The following is an 18,511-nucleotide window of genomic DNA, read 5'->3' on the forward strand; positions in this document are numbered from 1 at the left end:
CAGCTCAGTTCCAAAGCCATTATTCAACGAAGTAAAGGAGTATATCCAGGACCTTCTAGCAAAGGGCTGGATAATCAAATCAAAATCTCCTTATGCTGCCCCTGTTGTATGTGTCCGCAAAAAGGATGGCACATTACGCCTGTGCATCGACTACCGGTTACTAAACCAGAAAACCATACCTGATAGGCACCCACTGCCCCGTATCCAAGATCTGATCGATACGCTGGGGGGCCACTGCTGGTTCAGTATTCTTGACCAAGGAAAGGCGTACCACCAGGGGTTTATGGCAGAGGGCTCAAGGCATCTCACAGCCTTTGTAACTCCCTGGGGGTTGTATGAGTGGGTCAGAATACCCTTCGGCCTCTCCAATGCGCCTGCAGCCTTTCAGAGGAGTATGGAGGAGATGCTGGATGCATTTAGGGATGAATGTTGCATTCCCTACCTAGATGACATCCTCTGCTATGCCAAAACCTTTGAGGAGCATGTTGAGGGCGTCCGCAAAGTTTTGAAAGCACTTCAGCATCACGGTGTGAAGCTAAGGCCTGAAAAGTGTGAACTCTTTTGCAGACAAGTAAGATATTTGGGTCGCCTTGTATCAGCAGAGGGTGTGCAAATTGACCCAAAGGATCTAGAGGCTGTGCAGTCACTCAGGGCCAAAACACCGCAGACTGTTGGCGATGTGAGGCGGCTCCTGGGCTTCCTCAGCTACTACCGTAGCTATATTCAGGACTTCTCACGTATCGCAAAGCCTGTGTATGAGCTTCTCCAAGCCAAGTCTGACATGTCACGAGCACCACCTCACCAGAGGAAAACCAAAGGCAGTCAGCTGTCTTCCAATACTCCTGTGGTGTGGACTGGTGAACACCAGGGGGCACTGGAGCAACTCATTGACATGCTCACCCACCCTCCAGTCCTGGCCTACCCAGACTTCCACTTACCTTTCTTGCTACACACAGATGCCTCAGAGCAAGGCCTTGGCGCTGTACTCTATCAGCAGCAAGATGGTAAGCTAAGGGTTATTGGGTATGGCTCCAGAACGCTGTCTCCAGCCGAGAAAAACTATTGCCTGCACAGTGGGAAATTAGAATTTCTGGCGCTTAAATGGGCGGTGTGTGAAAAGTTTAGAGACTACCTCTATTATGCCCCACACTTCACCATCTATACTGACAACAACCCTCTGACTTACATAATGAGCACTGCTAAGCTTAATGCTGTTGGGCATCGCTGGGTTGGGGAGTTGTCAGATTTCCGGTTTGAGATAAAATACAGACCAGGAAAGGTAAATATAGATGCTGACACGTTGTCCCGCATGCCCCTTGACATTGAGAAGTACGTGACAGCATGTACTGAGGGGCTCTCTCATGAAGTTGTGCAAACCACATGGGGTGGGGCCAAAGCAGCCCAGGAACAGGATGTAGCTTGGGTCGCCATCCTGGCTCTTACTGCTAACACGAACCAAGACCCCCCAACTTCACTTCCAACCATAAGCAGTGAGGAGTTGGTGAAGGCTCAAAGGGAAGACCCAGCAGTGGGAGAAATCATTCGGCTAAAAGAGACAAATGCTGTAATGACAAACGAGATACGACAAACAGTAGGTAAAGCTGCAAGGAGATTGCTTCATGAATGGAGCAAACTGTGCCTTGACAATGGACTTTTGTATCGACGTACTACTGAAAGACAGCAACTTGTTCTCCCAGCAGTTTACAAGGCCAAGGTACTAAAATACCTCCATGACGACATGGGACACATTGGTACTGACCGAGTACTGGCCCTAGCTAGAGAGAGGTTCTACTGGCCATTTATGAAACAGGAAGTTGAAAACTATGTCACAAGGAAGTGTCCCTGCATAAAACAAAAAAAACCGGTTGGACATGTCCGTGCCCCAATGGGCACAATCACTTCAAACTCACCTTTGGATCTTGTATGCATAGATTACCTGCACCTAGAGCCCAGCCGAGGTGGATATGAATATATCCTGGTCGTAGTAGATCATTTTACAAGGTTTGCTCAAGCATACCCGACCAAAAATAAGTCAGGCAAGACAGCAGCTGAGCGCATCTTTGGTGATTTCATCCAGCGTTTTGGATATCCCGGCAGGCTGCATCACGATCAGGGTCGTGAGTTTGAAAACGAGCTCTTTCGGACTTTAAGAGAGAAAGCTGGAATTGGACACTCAAGGACCACACCGTATCACCCCCAATGTAATCCCGCCGAGAGATTTAATCGGACTCTCTTGCAGATGCTGAGGACACTCGGCGACAAAGAAAAGCAATGCTGGAAAGATCACCTTCAGCAAACAGTGCACGCTTACAATTGTACACGGCATGAGTCAACAGGGTATTCCCCTTACTTTCTGTTGTATGGGCATCACCCCCGTCTCCCAATAGACTTGTTGTTTGGCCTGGTTGGGGAGAAAAAAACTGTGTCTCACAAACATTATGCTGAAAAGTGGGCAGAAAAGATGACTGAGGCGTACAAGATAGCCAGTGACAATAGTAAACTGTCCAGCGCACGAGGCAAATCCTACTATGACAAAAAACTCAGGGGTGTCGTCTTGCATCCTGGGGACAGGGTCCTCGTTAGAAATCTTGGTGAAAGAGGTGGGCCTGGAAAACTCAAGTCATACTGGGAAAAGAGTATCTACGTAGTCAAAGCACAAGTAGCTGACAACCCCGTGTATGTCGTCTACCGAGAAGCAGGAGATAAGGATAAGACTAGAGTGCTTCACCGTAACTTGTTACTACTTGTGAATGACTTACCAGTTGAGGCCCCACAGCACATTCCTGAACCTACACCAAAGAGACAAACAAAATCAAACAACCTGCCAGGGGACAGAGGCAGGAGGAGGCAACAGACTGAAACAAGTGACTCAGACTCTGAAGAGAGTACTGGAAAATTCTGGTTGAGGCTTCCTGTAAAAGAAAGAGAGCCCATCAAAGGAAAGACTTACCATAGGATATCTACTGCAGAACAGCCCCACCCAGCCTCCGGTGAAGAAAACAGTCATGCGAAGGTACCCATCAGGGAAGAAAGCTGTATTGGCCGGCCAGTCAGCCAAGATCAAGTCAGTCTAGGAGACAACTTTCCAGAGGCGCTTTCACTACATGACCCAGTTCCATCAGAAAGTGCAGATGATGAACTGTCAATTCCAAATGAGGACGAACTGTCTGCACGCACCCCTCCACGATGTTCTACTAGCGACATGAGAAGGTCGACTAGGGAGAGGAAACCAAGGCAGATGCTGACATACCAAACACTGGGTGAACCATCGTACCAGCCTCATCCTACAGTTGCAACGCTCTCCTCACCCTACATGCCACCATAGACAGTTCCTTATCATATTCCAACACCCACATGCTTTACACCTCACCTTTCATATGCTTACACACCTTACATATACACACCTTTGTTATATTGAATAAGTGTATGTGTCAATGTTTTTGAGAAAAATTGAGGTTTGAATGCCAGGAGCCATTCTTATTTTGTCAGGGAGCGTGTGACACACTGTAATGTGTGGTCACATTATGTGATTTAAGCTTTTAGGTGTAGTTTTGTTAAGGAAGGGCCTTAATCTTGTGATTTTTGTTGGAGATCCAACATGTGGTGTGATCCCTAGTTACGCCACAAGGGGGCACTTCCGCCCCAGTGAGATGGTTTAGTGTGACGCTACTGCTCGTCTTCAGATCTGGCAGAAGCGAGAGAGGAAACACACTACCTGTCGTCCATCTCATAATTTATCTGTTTTTTTCAGGTTAGTAAGTAATAAGGCCACACATGTGGTCCACATAATTTACATGCCAAATAAGGGTAAAACCTGACCAGCAGTTTGTTTTGCTGGGATCTGTATTCGTCTGTTTTGCTCATTGAAATGTGTTACGATCGAGAGTAGGAGCTAGCTTAGCTCGCCACATCCTAGAGTAGCTGTTAGCTTTGTTGTTTTCTAAACTTAAGGCACCCTCTTGTAACAAAAGTACACCACGGCTCCTGTATATTTGAGTTAATGTGTTCGCAGAGACAGTTTGATATGTTGTCACTGTTATTGTCTAAAGTTAGTGTAATAACCTATAATAATTCTGATCGCTCTGCAATGTTGATGTGGAGATTTCCACTACACAGATACGCCATTAGTATATGGTACAATACTGGAATGTTTGCTTTATCAAACGATGTGTGAAAAAAAGTGTGATTTATAGCTCTTAGTAACAAACAACAGAGATGACTGTTTAGATTTTTGTTTATACTATTATTATACTATTTTAGTTTATTCTGATTTTGGGCTTTGGGAATGTGAGACAGAGATGTTAAGAAGTTTTTGCAACCTGTTGTGAACACATGAATGTGTTTAAATAAAGATCTGGCAGAAGCGAGAGAGGAAACACACTACCTGTCGTCCATCTCATAATTTATCTGTTTTTTTCAGAACCAGACATAATCTGTCAGCCGCCCTCTTGCTTGGGGTGTGTTACATGTGCATGGTGATGTTCACAGGTATCCCAGAGTGCCGCTGTTATTAAAGTATAAGGGCAAAACACATAGAGTAACGGCGGCGGTTAGCCCGCGCCTGTCGCACCCCCTGATTCTGGGTACCAATTGGCCGGGGTTTCATCGGCTACTGGGGCAGTACGCGGGGGTGCGATCACGACCGGAAGCGGGGTGTAGCGTGTGCGCGGCATGCAGCGGTGACGCGGGGTCGTCCGACACCGACTCCGGGGGGGAGGAGCCGGCGGGTCCCTCACGGGACGTCCCGCCGGCCCCGGAAGTGTCCCCCATGGGTGATTTCCCACTGGAGCAGTCTCGTGACGGCACCCTACACTCAGCCTTTGACCAAGTGATGGCTATTGATGGTCACGTGGTGCGCCCTGAGGCCGCGCAGACCTACGTTTCGTCTTATTAAATGACCGATTATATCGAGTGAGTCGTGACACTCAGACAGAGGAAACACACACCCAGTTGTTGGTGCCGCAGGGCCGCCGGGAAACGCTTTTCCAGGCGGCCCACTATAACCCCATGGCAGGGCATATGGGCTATGAGAAAACTCTGGAGCGAATAACGGCCCGATTTTATTGGCCGGGCATCCGAGCGGATGTGCGCCGCTGGTGCGCGTCCTGCCCGGACTGCCAACTTGTTAACCAGCCGGCCATACCGAAGGCGCCGCTGCGCCCTCTCCCCCTCATTGAGGTCCCGTTTGAGCGCATCGGCATGGACCTCATCGGGCCGTTTCACCGGAGTGCACGCAGCTACCGCTTTGTGTTAGTCCTGGTGGATTACGCAACGCGGTACCCGGAAGCAGTTCCGCTGCGCACCATCTCTGCAAAGAGTGTGGCGCAGACACTGTTTCAGGTCATCTCCCGAGTCGGAATCCCGAAAGAGATACTGACTGACCAGGGCACGTCGTTTATGTCTCGTACACTGCGGGAACTGTACGAATTACTGGGCATTAAATCTATTCGGACCAGCGTCTACCACCCTCAGACTGACGGGCTGGTGGAGCGGCTGAATAAGACTTTAAAGTCCATGATTCGGAAGTTCATTAACGAGGATGAACACAATTGGGATCACTGGCTAGACCCTCTGTTATTCGCAGTGCGGGAGGTGCCCCAGGTCTCCACGGGATTTTCTCCCTTTGAACTGCTGTTCGGCAGGAGGCCACGTGGGGTGCTCGACCTGATTAAAGAAAGCTGGGAGGACGGTCCGAGCCCCGCCAAAAATGAGATTCAGTACGTGTTGGACCTGAGAGCAAAACTCCACACTTTGGGGAGGTTGTCACGGGAGAATTTGCTCCAGGCTCAGCAGCGTCAGCAATGCCTGTATGACAGAGGGGCTAGGTTCAGGCAATTTTCACCGGGAGATAAAGTGCTTGTATTACTCCCTACTTCCAGCTCAAAGTTGCTCGCCAAGTGGCAAGGACCCTTTGTGGTCACACGGCGAGTCGGGGACGTGGACTATGAGGTCGCTCGGTCGGACAGGGGAGGAGCCACGCAGATTTATCACCTCAATCTCCTCAAACTGTGGCGAGAGGTTGAAACCGCTTCTCTGGTGAGCTTGGTGAAGGAGAGAGATGAGTTGGGGCCTGAGGTGCCAAATTCTATCATTCCCACCTCCCTCCCTTGTGATGACCATCTCACACAGGCCCAGAGAGCGGATGTTGTCGCGTTGCAACAGCGTTTTGCGGACGTGTTCTCTCCCCTGCCCAGCCGGACGTCCCTCATCGAGCACCATTTTGTGACGCAGCCCGGCGTGACGGTGCGTTCACGGCCCTACAGGCTCCCGGAGCATAAGCGAAAAATCGTGCAGAGGGAATTGGCGGAAATGCTGAGGATGGGAGTAATAGAAGAGTCGCACAGCGCCTGGTGTAGCCCCATCGTTCTGGTGGCGACAAAGGATGGGTCTATACGGTTCTGTGTCGACTATCGCAGGGTGAACGAAGTGTCACGCTTTGATGCCTACCCCATGCCTTGGGTCGACGAGCTCCTGGACCGGTTAGGCACGGCCCGCTTTTTCACGACACTGGACTTAACCAAGGGCTATTGGCAGATTCCCTTGTCTGCCGAGGCCAGGGAGAAAACGGCCTTCTCCACTCCGTACGGTTTGTACCAGTTCGTGACACTTCCGTTTGGCCTGTTCGGGGCCCCGGCCACTTTCCAGCGTCACGTCTAAGGACCTCAGTCCGTCTGCATTAAAGTTACAATGCTAATCTTACAAACATGTATGTACCACTTTCAACAAGGTACAAGTCAGAAATGTTAGCAGTTAGATTCACTAATAGTAATCCACAAGAAGGTATTTAGTTTGTTTATTCTGATACCTGAAACATTGGCCTCAGATGTGTTTTACAAGGAAGTTGTTTTATTATAACTAACTTTTTATAGGAATTTGATATTTTACATTTTGATTGGTTGTGTTTAACAGGCTTGACTGATAAGATGCGGGCTGATTTCAGCATCATGAAGGACTTGAGTACCCACACCAGACTGACCCCAGAGCAGAGGGAGGGACGCCTCAACAGATTTATCACTAATATACAGAGGTAGGTGACAGTCACTAGTATAATCACAATCAGAATAGAAATAAACGGATTGTTTTGAGTTATTGCCTAGGTGGTCTTTAATAGCTAGGCAATAATATATAAAACAATGATTTAGTGTTAACACTGGACTTGTCACATCTATACTGTGCTTAAGAGGAGAGGTGATTTTTGAGGCATATATTTTCAATTGATTATGACAATTAAAGCTCTGATTTTTTTTTTTTTTCCCCTAGAAGTTGTCTTCATCTCAGACACACTTTGGGTGTTCTGATAATATACTCAAAAGTTGACTGCAAATTTCTTCGTCATTATGTTCTGTCTGTAAGATTCCTGGCTTTGATTTACAGCTTAAATTATTTCACAGGAACGCTGACGCGCAAGCCGAGTTGGATAAGTGGGGACTCAGCTTTGATAACCAACTTCTAAATCTGGCTGGCAGAGTCCTCCCTGTGGAGAGGATTTACCAACGGTCAAGATCGGTATAATTTCTTCTTCTCAGTTAATTAAACAGATACATTTAAGGGCTCGTTTAATATGTTTAATATAATTATCACATAGTATGACTACAACCCCTGGGCCGCTGACTGGGCCAAAGAGATGCGTGGATTAGCTGTGATAAGCGCTCCTCCCTTGAACAACTGGCTCCTCTTTCACACCCGTCGTAACAGCAATGAAGCCAGTTCTCTTCTACAGAACCTCAGCAGAGTCTCAGGCCCACTGGGAATCACCATGGGAAAACCTGTCATGTGAGTTTAGCATTTTTAAGTATTTCTGCAACACATTTTTTTTTTATCACAATGGACTGTCATGTATGTAAAGTGAAATTTTTGACTGTAACACTTGTAGGTTTTTTTTTCTTGTCTTTTAATTCACAAACGTTATCGTGCATCCTTGTTTTTCTGTAGGATACAGTATGAAGATCATCAGGAGTCTCTCCTCGCAGCCCTGCGGCACAGTGTCGGACCCCAGATAGAGATGGTTGGTGATGTGTGAAGTGCACACACTTGTACATTTACTTTTCAGTTTTCAGGTCTAAAATGTTTTTTATGAACCACATTTGCATTTAAATGCTCGAATTGTAGCCATTTTTTTTATAACTGACAGAAACTGCAGGTCAGTGTATTGTAGTTATGTCACAATGCATTTTTGTCATCAGGGATCTTAATTTCGACGTTTCCCAAAGCGGTACCAGACCTCAGGGTGTTTCTGTTTGTTAGGTGGTGGTAGTCCTCCCCAACAACAGGAAGGATAGGTATGACAGCGTTAAGAAGTTCCTTTGTGTGGACCGCCCCACTCCCAGCCAGTGTGTGGTGGCCCGTACCCTCAGCCGACCTCAGGCACTCATGACTATAGCTACAAAGATTGCTCTGCAGATGGCTTGCAAGATGGGAGGGGAACTCTGGAGTGTGGAAATCCCTGTAAGTCCCGCACAAACTAAATACTTCAGATGTCAGAGATTAAAGTTTAAGGTGTTTTGGAAAGCAAAGAGTAGTAACTTTTGAATTGATTAAACTTTCTGGTGCTTTAGATGAGAATGTATTTTTTTTTCTCCTTTCATCCAAAACTGGTTTGATTGGGTTCACAATGCCTCTGACTGTCCTTGGGATGACTTCTTAAAAATAGATCCCCAGTTTGATCTCTGGAGGTGCAGAAATCATCTATGGTTCTGTAGCTGTCCAACATTAAGAAAAAGAAAGAAAATCTGCTAAGTCATACATCCGGAGCTACCTGCTGTGGCAACCCCTTGTGATATTGTCATGTTTGTGCAGCTCAAACAGCTGATGATCGTGGGCATCGACTGCTACCATGACACCGCTGCTGGGAAAAGGTCTATTGGTGCTCTAGTGGCCAGTCTCAACCAAAGCATGAGCAGGTTGGTTTCTGTAACTGAGGTGGGAATTCACACTGGGAGCAGTGCAATGCTCTCGGTTATGTTCAACATGTGCAAACAAGGCCTCACTTGGCGTTTGTGTGTGTGTGTGTGTGTGTGTGTGTGTGTGTGTGTGTGTGTGTGTGTGTGTGTGTGTGTGTGTGTGTGTGTGTGTGTGTGGTTTCCCAGCCTTTAAATGCAATAGTACAGTTAATGATTCAAATGTTTTTCAAGGTGGTTCTCAAAGTGTGTGCTGCAACACAAAGGTCAGGAGATCATGGATGAGCTGAAGAAGACTTTGAGTGGCAAGTTTCTTTTGTCATTTCAAAAACTTTTACTTTTAAATACACAGAGGATCTCAGAAACTGTCTTAACACTTTGTTTTCCAGCTGCCCTGAAAGAGTATTTGAGGTTCAATGGCTGTCTGCCTTCACGCATCATCGTTTACCGAGACGGAGTGGGGGATGGGCAGTTGCACAGTGTGGTGAACTATGAGGTTCAGCAGATCATGGACTCCATCAAGTCAATGGGGCAAGACTACAAGTGAGTTTTTACATCTCCAACAGTTATGGTGTTTTTTAAATCTCTAAAAACCGTTGCCCTCAGAGGCAGTTAAATTTGCACTGTGGGGTTATTGATAATACAAATGGTCATACATGATTCCTTCCTTTGATTTGAGAATTGTAAGGACAGTAAAGTAAAATGACTGGTTGGAACATGGACGTTTTTGTAGTGCTGTTAGTATTTATTCCTGAGCATCTAAAGAACAAAGTTGAGATTATTTAGTAGAAGTGTCAGGTTTTCCCAGAGCCTCTGTCTTTTTGTTGTAGCCCAAAGCTGAGTGTGGTGGTGGTGAGGAAGCGCATAAGCAGCAGGTTTTTCGCCCACATAAATGGCAAGGTGTCCAATCCTCCTCCTGGCACCATCATTGACGCAGAGGTCACCCGGCCAGAGTGGTACGTCTTGTTTTGAGGGGGACGGGGTTTTTGTTGGTTTTTTGTTTTTAGCTGTTAACGGTCTTTTGATATTTACATAGGAGCAGTTGTATTGTGACAGTACTGTTGCACGTTTGTTTTCTAGGTATGACTTCTATATTGTGAGCCAGGCTGTTCGCAGTGGGAGTGTCTCACCAACCCACTACAATGTCGTGTATGACACCAGTGGACTCAAGCCAGATCACATGCAGCGGCTCACCTACAAGCTCTGCCACATGTACTACAACTGGCAGGTAGGCTGGCATCAGAGTGACCTTTTTGAGTAGAAATCTTTCTACACTGAAAATGTTGTCTTCATCTAAACCGGTCATAATCAGGCGTCTTTCTCCTCAGTGTTTTTAAGGAGTTTTCATTAAATGATGACGTTTTTGAATGATCGACTCTAATTTAAAAATTTACAAAGCAATACAATTTAATTTTAATGGAGGGAGAATATCAGTCAAAAATCAATGAGTGATATAATTATTTGATCCCCTACAACCCAGCCAGAATTCTGACTCAAATTGGCAAATTACAATCAATGAGTTGAAGAGTGTCTAATTATAAAGCACACCTGTCTACAGAATCAATTTCTTCAATTAATTATATTTTTCAGTAATTGAAAAAGAGCTGTCAAAGGACAAACGGGGAATGGGATGTAAGAAGGTGACAATTACTGGTGCAATTATCTGGAAATATAAAATGACCATCAGTTGCCCTCGGTTTGGAGCTCCACATACGATCTTTGCTCATGGGGTGCACAAGAAAGGTGGTCATCAGCACAAAACTACATGCCAGGAGCGTGTTAGAGATCTGAAGGCAGCTGGGACTACGGACACCAGGAAGGCACATGACACACCCATCTTAAGTTCGCCAGTGAACAACTAAATGATTTAGAGAAGGCTTGGAAAGTGCTGCGGTCAGATGAAACCAAAATTGAGCTCTTTGGCATCAGCTCAACCCGCTGTATTTGTAGGACAAGAAATGCAGAGTATTGCCAAAGAACATGATCTCTGCAGTCAAACATGAAGGTGGAAACTTTGTACTTTGGAGGTGTTTTTCCGATAAGAGCACAGAAGACTAAAGGTGGGTCCGAATTAGGGCTGCCACAAACAATTATTTTGATAGTCGACTAGTCACCGATTATTTTTGCGATTAGTCGACTAATCAGATCATGCATCCATTGGACGTAAAACGTACCGCTTATTGCACCAGCAGCATCTGCTCTTATATAACTATCATTAGTTTACAGCTTTAAGTGTTTATGGTATGTGCTAACTAAAAATAAAGACTAGATGATAGTTTATTAAAGTTTAATGAAATCTGCAGATTGTTTCGGTGGAGTATAATAAACTCAGCCGTTGCTCCTTGCTATCTAAAATATAACAGGACACCGGAGTATATTCTCGAGCATCTCACACTCCTGATAATCAGCTGTCTGCTTGATGTTTATTCAGCTGTGTAAAAACTATAACTTTAATCTCAGCCAAACCGATTTACTCAGGAACAAATAAAATACTAAAACAAAAAGCTAAACGATAACATTTTTAAGTTATCTAACTGACTTATATATGTTTAACCTGAGTAGTGAAAGACGGCATTGGGTTTGAAAACGATTTGCCGGGAGTCCGGTGTTCTCACCGGCTCTGGTGAGCCTTGAACCCCGGCTCGCTATCGAGCTGGTGGGTAACAGACTTCTCCGAAAACGTCGGAGCGCTTTTGAAAATACGTGGTGTCTTGATAAACTGAGCAGATATTTGAAGTTTACACAGCTACATTCTCGCCTGAAAATATGTTAAACGTTTATTTTGTGACCCAGAAAGAATAATAAGAGTAACATTAAAACTAACTAGCTGCCGCCATTGTTGGAAACTGAGCAGGGCTGCGCTACGAATTCTGGGACAAGGCTTCCTCTTCTTCAAGGTTTAACGGCAGCTGGCATCCTTGTACATGCACTGCTGCCATCTTCTGCTTCAGTCCGTTATTACACCCTTAAATACTACTACTTATTCCTGCGTCTTTTGGGATCTTACAAAGCTTCAAACGACACATCAACTATTAAATTAGTCGTCGACGATTTTGATAGTCGACTAATCGTGGCAGCCCTAGTCCGAATCAGTCTTCCAGCATGATGATGACCTAAAACATACCGGCCAAAGAAGTAGTACATTAAGGTCATTGAGTGGTCTAGTCAGTTTCCAGACCTCAATTGTATAGAAAACCTGTGGAGGGAGCTTAAGCTTTGAGTTCCCAAGTGGCAACTGAGAAACCTAAAGGACTTAGTTTCTGTAAAAAGGACCGGGCCAAAATCACTCCAGAGATGTGTGCAAACCTGGTGACAGACTATACGGCTGTACTGGCCAAGAGTTCCTTCACAAAGTACCCACTTGTGTTTTACTTGTGTATCAAATACTTTTTTCACTCAGTGACATGTGAATCCATTCATAACTCTGATATAATGTTTTTTTTTCTATATTTGTTAAAATAAAACTGCCATTAAAAATTAGACTTCATTTCTGTGTAAGTGAGCAAACGTATAAATTCAGCAGGATCAAATAATTTTCCCCGACTGTGTAAATGTCACTGACTTTGGCATTGTGTTGGTCATGCCTGATTGTTTTTCTTTGTGCTTTAGGGGATCATCAGAGTGCCTGCTCCCTGCCAGTACGCCCACAAGTTGGCTTTCCTTGTGGGTCAGAGCATCCACAAAGAGCCCAATATGAAACTGGATGACCAGCTTTTCTACCTTTAAAGATAAAAAGGCCCAGTTTGCATAGGAAATCTTATTTACTCATTTTTGTTGTTTGAGCTTAGTTGTTGTTGTTGTTTTGGAGGCAAATTGAATGCAATCAGTTATACTTTGAGGATCTGTTTGGGTTTAAGTGATGGGAAAAGTCTGTATTTGTTGAGTATCTATAATCTTTGGTTTTGTTATATTTGAGACTTTTATTGTCATCATTTGCAGCACAAGATTTAGACCTAGATGCTGTCTCTCACTTTCTGCATTCAATTAATCAATAAATCTGAGTTTGTAATTCCTGGCATTTCAAAGCAAGTCAGTCCAATATTACATTACAAAATATCAAATTTTGTTTGTTTTTTTTTATATAAAAGATTGCACATGCACACCCACACAATAATTTGTAACCATCAATATAGGCTGATAATTCTTATCATAAAGCTAGCACACAGTTGCAGACTTTTAAACAATATGGTCTTCAAGACACCATGGGGAAAGCTTAAACTGTTTGATTATAAATTGCCAGAGAGATACTCCCTACAGTATGTGACAAAATTTAATCGATTTGATTGATGGCCCTAATCATGACCTTTTGACCTCCCCCCTCCCCCCGGAAGTGTGTAATAAGCGTGACGAATTGCATCCGGAGAAGGGAGGGGTGGGAAACCCCCGGCATCCGGAGAAGGGAGGGGAAACCTGTTGTTGGAAAAAAAAGAAAAAAGTTTTTAGAGGGAGGGAGGGTCTGCAGCATGGGAGCGGAATAAAAGCAGAGCGGTGATGCAGCAGCTGATTCTGTGCTGTATAGAGAGACAGAGCGGCAGTTAGTTTTCCACAAACTCATAGTTTGAATTCTGTTTCAATATTTTGTCAATTTTCTCTGTATTTTTTTTTTTTTTTTTTTTTTTTTTACAATAGCGGATGTAATTTTACTTTCTTAAGCTGCACCGGCGCTTGTAATGGGAAAAAAGAGTGACTTCTTATTGCCTGTAGAGAACCGTTTCTTTCAATAGTATTTTATTTTCCTATAATACAGACGCAGTAAAAAACCTTTAAGATACACCATAGCTTGTGATGAAAAGAAGAACTTACTATCCGTTTGTAACCTACAGGCTGCCTACCTCGTATGTGTAAAAATGAATAAATATCCCTTAGTGAATACTACTTTTCCTTTTGAGAGTCCCTTTTACAAGTGACTGAAAAACAAACCATAATTGCCGTGACAGGCGATCTTGTTACACACACACACACACACACACACACACACACACACACCCCGCGGGTCAAGGAGGAATGAGACAGCAGATATCAGTTTTTTCTCAATGCTTATAACCTATATTGCGCCCCCCAAAAAAAATATTATTATTATTATTATTAAAACATCTATATGAGGTAGGTTTTGCGCAGCCTGCTCCTTGGTAGAGTTTTTTTCTTCATTACTTTTAGCTACTTTTACAATGGGTTTTCTCAATAGACAGAAAATGATGACACTGAGGAGTCAACAGCCGATATTATCATTGCTTGTAACCCGGTAAATAATTTCGTACATCTCCTCCCCTAAAATAAGCCTTAGTGGAAAAAAGCTCATATTCGAATAAGTTTATTAAAGCACCCCCTCTGTGGGAAAGAGTTTTTTTTCTCAGAGTCAAGTTTAAACCATGAGGCGAGTTTTGTCAACAGGAGGCGAACAAGAACAACTGTTGCCCATAAGGTAAAACAAATATCCGCCTCTAAGTCGTATTTTACCGTTGCAGAATGCGGAAAACAGACAGCCCTCACAAGAAGGTATTCAAAAAAAGGAAATTGGATACCTCAACTCTCCCGACTGCACACACACACACACACACACACACACACACACACACACACACACACACACACACACACACACACACAGAGAGAGAGAGAGAGACCCGAAGGATGAGGAAAAAAAAAAAACCCCTCTCTAACTGACAATATTGTCAAGAGAAAGATGCGAAAAAACAGATGCCTCGCTAGACGAGGATAAAATGAGAGAAGAAACGGGAGGGGAGTCAAAAGAGCCGATATCTGCTCGGCCCCTACTATGAAAGTTCTACCAATCGCGAGGAAGAATCCGTGAATATTATGTCAGCATCCCGTTCAAACAACGCCGCCGATCAGAGCGCCAGGGCCATCTCGCCAGATCTGTTCGTACCTCACCCCGGTAAGTTTTTTTTTTTTTTTTTTTCTTTACGACTTTAAATTATATATCAACAGAGATGTCAATAATTTGATTACTTTCTTTTAGATTTCTACATCAATGATTTCACGCAAGTGGACTACGGTACGATTAAATAAGTATATATCATTTTTTTAAATAAGTTTAGATAGACTTGTTTTATCAAAAAATCTGATACTTACAGAAGCTATCGATAGTGCGGAGAGTAGCAGCATAAATCCGGCCGTTTTCCGTGCCGAATTAGACGCCATACTACCCGCAGAACCTCCACTGCCGCCGCGGGGAAAAGAAGAACAAGAAGACGACGTTATTTTCGTCTCCGCATACCGGGAGAACTGCGGAGAAATAAGTTTTAAAACCGAAGGTAAACAATATGTTGCATTATCCGCCATTTTTTGAATAACAGGATGTGACGGAGTAATCCAAGTGTGTTATACCGCCCCTCCCGACCCGGAGCAGATTTTTAAAAGTTTGTTTTATTTCTCGACAGCGGTAATCGAGAATATACAGACCCCGCCGCCGGGCTGTTGATGCTGACATAGGTAGTTGCTTTATTTTGTCACAAAGCTCTTCTTTTTGTTTACCCTCAAGTAATGTTTCTGCTACTGCACTCATGCACTCTTTGACAACACCTGCATCTGCAAAGGGCTTTTTGTGTTGACCTAAAATCCAAGCAACTCTGAGGGAACATTCATGAGCATGTTGTTGGGCGGTGAAAGAACTGGTTAAGATCCTTGTGGATTGATCATATTGGGCTCTGAGACTGCTAATTTTCTGGGACCTGAGTTCAGACTGGGGTGGGTATAATTGTTCAAAAGCTTTGTGCTTTGTCTCATAGTGGCGTTTGACATTGCCACTTTTAATCAGTGCCACGGTTTCTGAACATATGAGACACACTGGTTTGCTGCTTGCGGCCGGAAGAATGAACATATTGTGGCGGACCACCAGGTGGCTCCACTCACACCCAAGTTGAAGGGAAGTGTTGGGGTGGAGATTTTGGCACTTACTATATGTGAAGTTCTGAGAGTCAGTTAATAAAGTTGGAGTGAGACACTGAGACCTCTCCTGTCGTTATTACATACCTCCACATTGGTGACCCCTGTAGCGAACATGCTAAGGCTCGACGACGAAGCCAGCTCCGGCCTGGAAGCATCGGACCGCCGGACTTTCACCTCCGCCGATGGCTGCGTTTGCTGTGGCGCTTAAATTGCCGGATTTTTGGCTTCACGATCCTCCTTCATGGTTCGTGCACGTAGAAGCTCAGTTTGCTCTTCGTGGAGTTTCAGCCGACGATACTAAATACCACCATGTGGTGGCCTCACTTGACCCGCTGTCAACCCGCCGCGTGATGACTCTCGTCCGGGACTCCCCAGCCCAAGGCAAGTATGCCGCCCTCAAGGCGCTGCTGCTGCGGCGTTACTCCCTCTCTGATGCTGAGCGGGCCGAGAAACTCCTTTCCCTCACGGGCCTGGGCGACGGCACCGCTCTCGAGCTCATGGAGAGCATGCTGTCCTTGCTGGGCGCGGATGACGGAGGATTTCTCTTCACCCACCTCTTTCTCCGACAGCTGCCGGCTCCAATGCGCGCTGGCCTTGCCAACTCCCCGCTATTGGCCACGAAGGATTACCGCTCCCTTGCGGAAGAGGCGGATCGCATCCTCCTGGCTACCAGGACTTTCGGCGTCCAGGCGATTGTTCAGAACTCACCAGCGTTTTCCCCCGCCCCCTCACCGATGCCCCAGGGGCCCTCCGAGTCGGAGGGAGCATTCCGGAGCATTCCGGGAGCATTCCGGCCACCGTGGACGAGTCGTCCACGGTGGCCGGAATCGCTGCACAGCGGCACCGCGGAAAAGGGCTTTGTTTTTATCACCAGCGTTTTGGAGCGAAGGCACGGCGCTGTCTCCCGCCTTGCAGTTTCCAGACCCAGGGAAACGGGCATGTCAGCGCTCTGTAGCAGCCGCGACCGCTGGCAAGGAAAGGCTGCTTTTCTTAGAGGGCTCATGCTCGGGGAGGCGTTTCCTGGTGGACTCCGGCTCACAGAAGAGCCTTCTTCCCCCGGCTGGCTCGGACAGGCTAGCTGAGGGCTGCGGGCCATTGCTAACAGCGGATAATGGCTCTCCCATCAAAACCTTTCGGTGAAAGGTTGGTGACTGTTTGCTTTCATGACCGTGACTTTCAGTGGAACTTTGTTGTTGCTGCTATAATAGGCGCTGATTTTCTTTGTGCTCACGGACTGCTGGTTGATGTTGCTAACAGATGTTTAATTGATGCTGTGTTATTTTCCTCATTACCTGTTTGACTCAGGGTGCTCAGCCCGTGGTACATGCTAACTCAGTAGATTTGGGTGACGTTTTTCAGTGTTTGCTTTCTGAGTTTCCCTCACTCACTGTCCCCACTTTCTCGAGCACGGTGACGAAGCATGGGTGGAGCATTACATAACTACAGTAGGGCCCCTGGTGTTCGCGCGCGCGCGCGCCGCCTCAACCCTGCCAAACTGGCTGTCGCTCGGGAAGAATTTGCCACCATGGAGCGCCTGGGCATCGTGCAGCATTCGAACAGTGCCTGGGCTTCTCCGTTACACATGGTGCCTAAATCTGATGGTCGGTGGCGACCTTGTGGGGATTTCCGCCGTCTTAATAATGTCACAGAGAACGATCGTTATCCCATTCCCCACATCCAAGATTTTTCCGCCCATCTTGCGGGGACCTCGGTTTTTTCGAAGATCGATTTGGTACGGGGATATCACCAGGTTCCCGGGCGCGGGGAGGATGTCCCCAAAACCGCCGTAATTACACCTTTCGGCCTTTTCGAGTTTCTGCGCATGCCGTTTGGCCTGAAAGGTGCCACCCAAACCTTCCAGCGGTTGATGGACTCGGTCTTGCGCGGGCTGCCCTTTGTTTTTGTATATCTTGATGATATACTGGTGGCCAGCAGCTCGAAGGAGCAGCACATGTTCCATCTGCGTCAGGTTTTTCAGCGTTTGGCGGAGCATGGACTGATTATTAATCCGTCTAAATGCCAGTTTGGGTTGCCCGTTCTCGATTTCCTTGGGCACCGTGTTTCCGCCGAGGGCGCGGTTCCGTTGCCTGACAACGTCCAAGCTGTTTCGGAATTTCCGCATCCCACGAATGTTAAGGCACTGCAGGAATTTTTGGGGATGGTGAATTTTTACAACCGTTTTCTCCCCAGAGCGGCACATCTGCTGAAGCCCCTTTATGGCGCGTTAAAAGGTAAGAAAGCTAATGACTCCGTTGACTGGTTTCCGGAAAGAATCCAAGCGTTTTCTGATGCTAAGTCAGCGTTAGCTGATGCTGCCCTTCTGGCCCACCCATCCCCCTCAGCGCCGATTGCGTTGACCACCGATGCGTCGGACATAGCGGTGGGTGCGGTGCTGGAACAGCGAATCTTGGGTGTCTGGCAACCGCTCGCCTTTTTCAGCCGTACGCTACGTGACAGCGAACGCAATTACAGCGTTTTTGACAGGGAGCTACTGGCGCTCCACCTGGCGACTCGTCATTTCCGTTTTTTTCTCGAGGATCGTCACTTTACCGCATACGTGGACCAGAAACCCTTGACGTTTGCCATGTCCAAGGTTTCTGATCCATGGAGTGCACGCCAGCAGCGCCAGTTGGCAGCCATTTCTGAGTTTACCACGGACATTCGGCACGTGGCTGGTAAACCCAATCATGTGGCTGACTGTTTGT

At 46.1% G+C, this 18,511-nt stretch overlaps 1 protein-coding gene across 2 annotated transcripts; it reads left to right on the forward strand.

Moving 5' to 3' along the window:
• Positions 1-3,694: 3,694 nt before the first annotated feature.
• Positions 3,695-13,706, forward strand: LOC146649012 (piwi-like protein 1). 2 transcript variants are annotated; one of them, XM_085385820.1, is made up of 12 exons: positions 3,695-3,751; positions 6,910-7,027; positions 7,392-7,506; positions 7,586-7,773; positions 7,933-8,005; positions 8,245-8,445; positions 8,797-8,900; positions 9,132-9,202; positions 9,287-9,440; positions 9,728-9,853; positions 9,978-10,125; positions 12,507-13,706. In XM_085385820.1, exons 2-12 carry the CDS (start codon positions 6,924-6,926, stop codon positions 12,621-12,623), a joined length of 1,401 nt encoding a protein of 466 aa, XP_085241946.1. In that variant the 5' UTR covers positions 3,695-3,751; positions 6,910-6,923; the 3' UTR covers positions 12,624-13,706. The 2 variants fall into 2 exon arrangements, with proteins under 2 accessions (XP_085241946.1, XP_085241945.1); XM_085385819.1 differs by lacking the exon at positions 3,695-3,751 and adding an exon at positions 6,327-6,586.
• The last annotated feature ends 4,805 nt before the right edge of the window (positions 13,707-18,511 follow it).

This window comes from Rhamphochromis longiceps, linkage group LG17 (assembly GCF_057381845.1).
Source record: "Rhamphochromis longiceps isolate RC_006_pf linkage group LG17, R_longiceps_female_GT1.1, whole genome shotgun sequence".
Classification (NCBI taxonomy): domain Eukaryota; kingdom Metazoa; phylum Chordata; class Actinopteri; order Cichliformes; family Cichlidae; genus Rhamphochromis; species Rhamphochromis longiceps.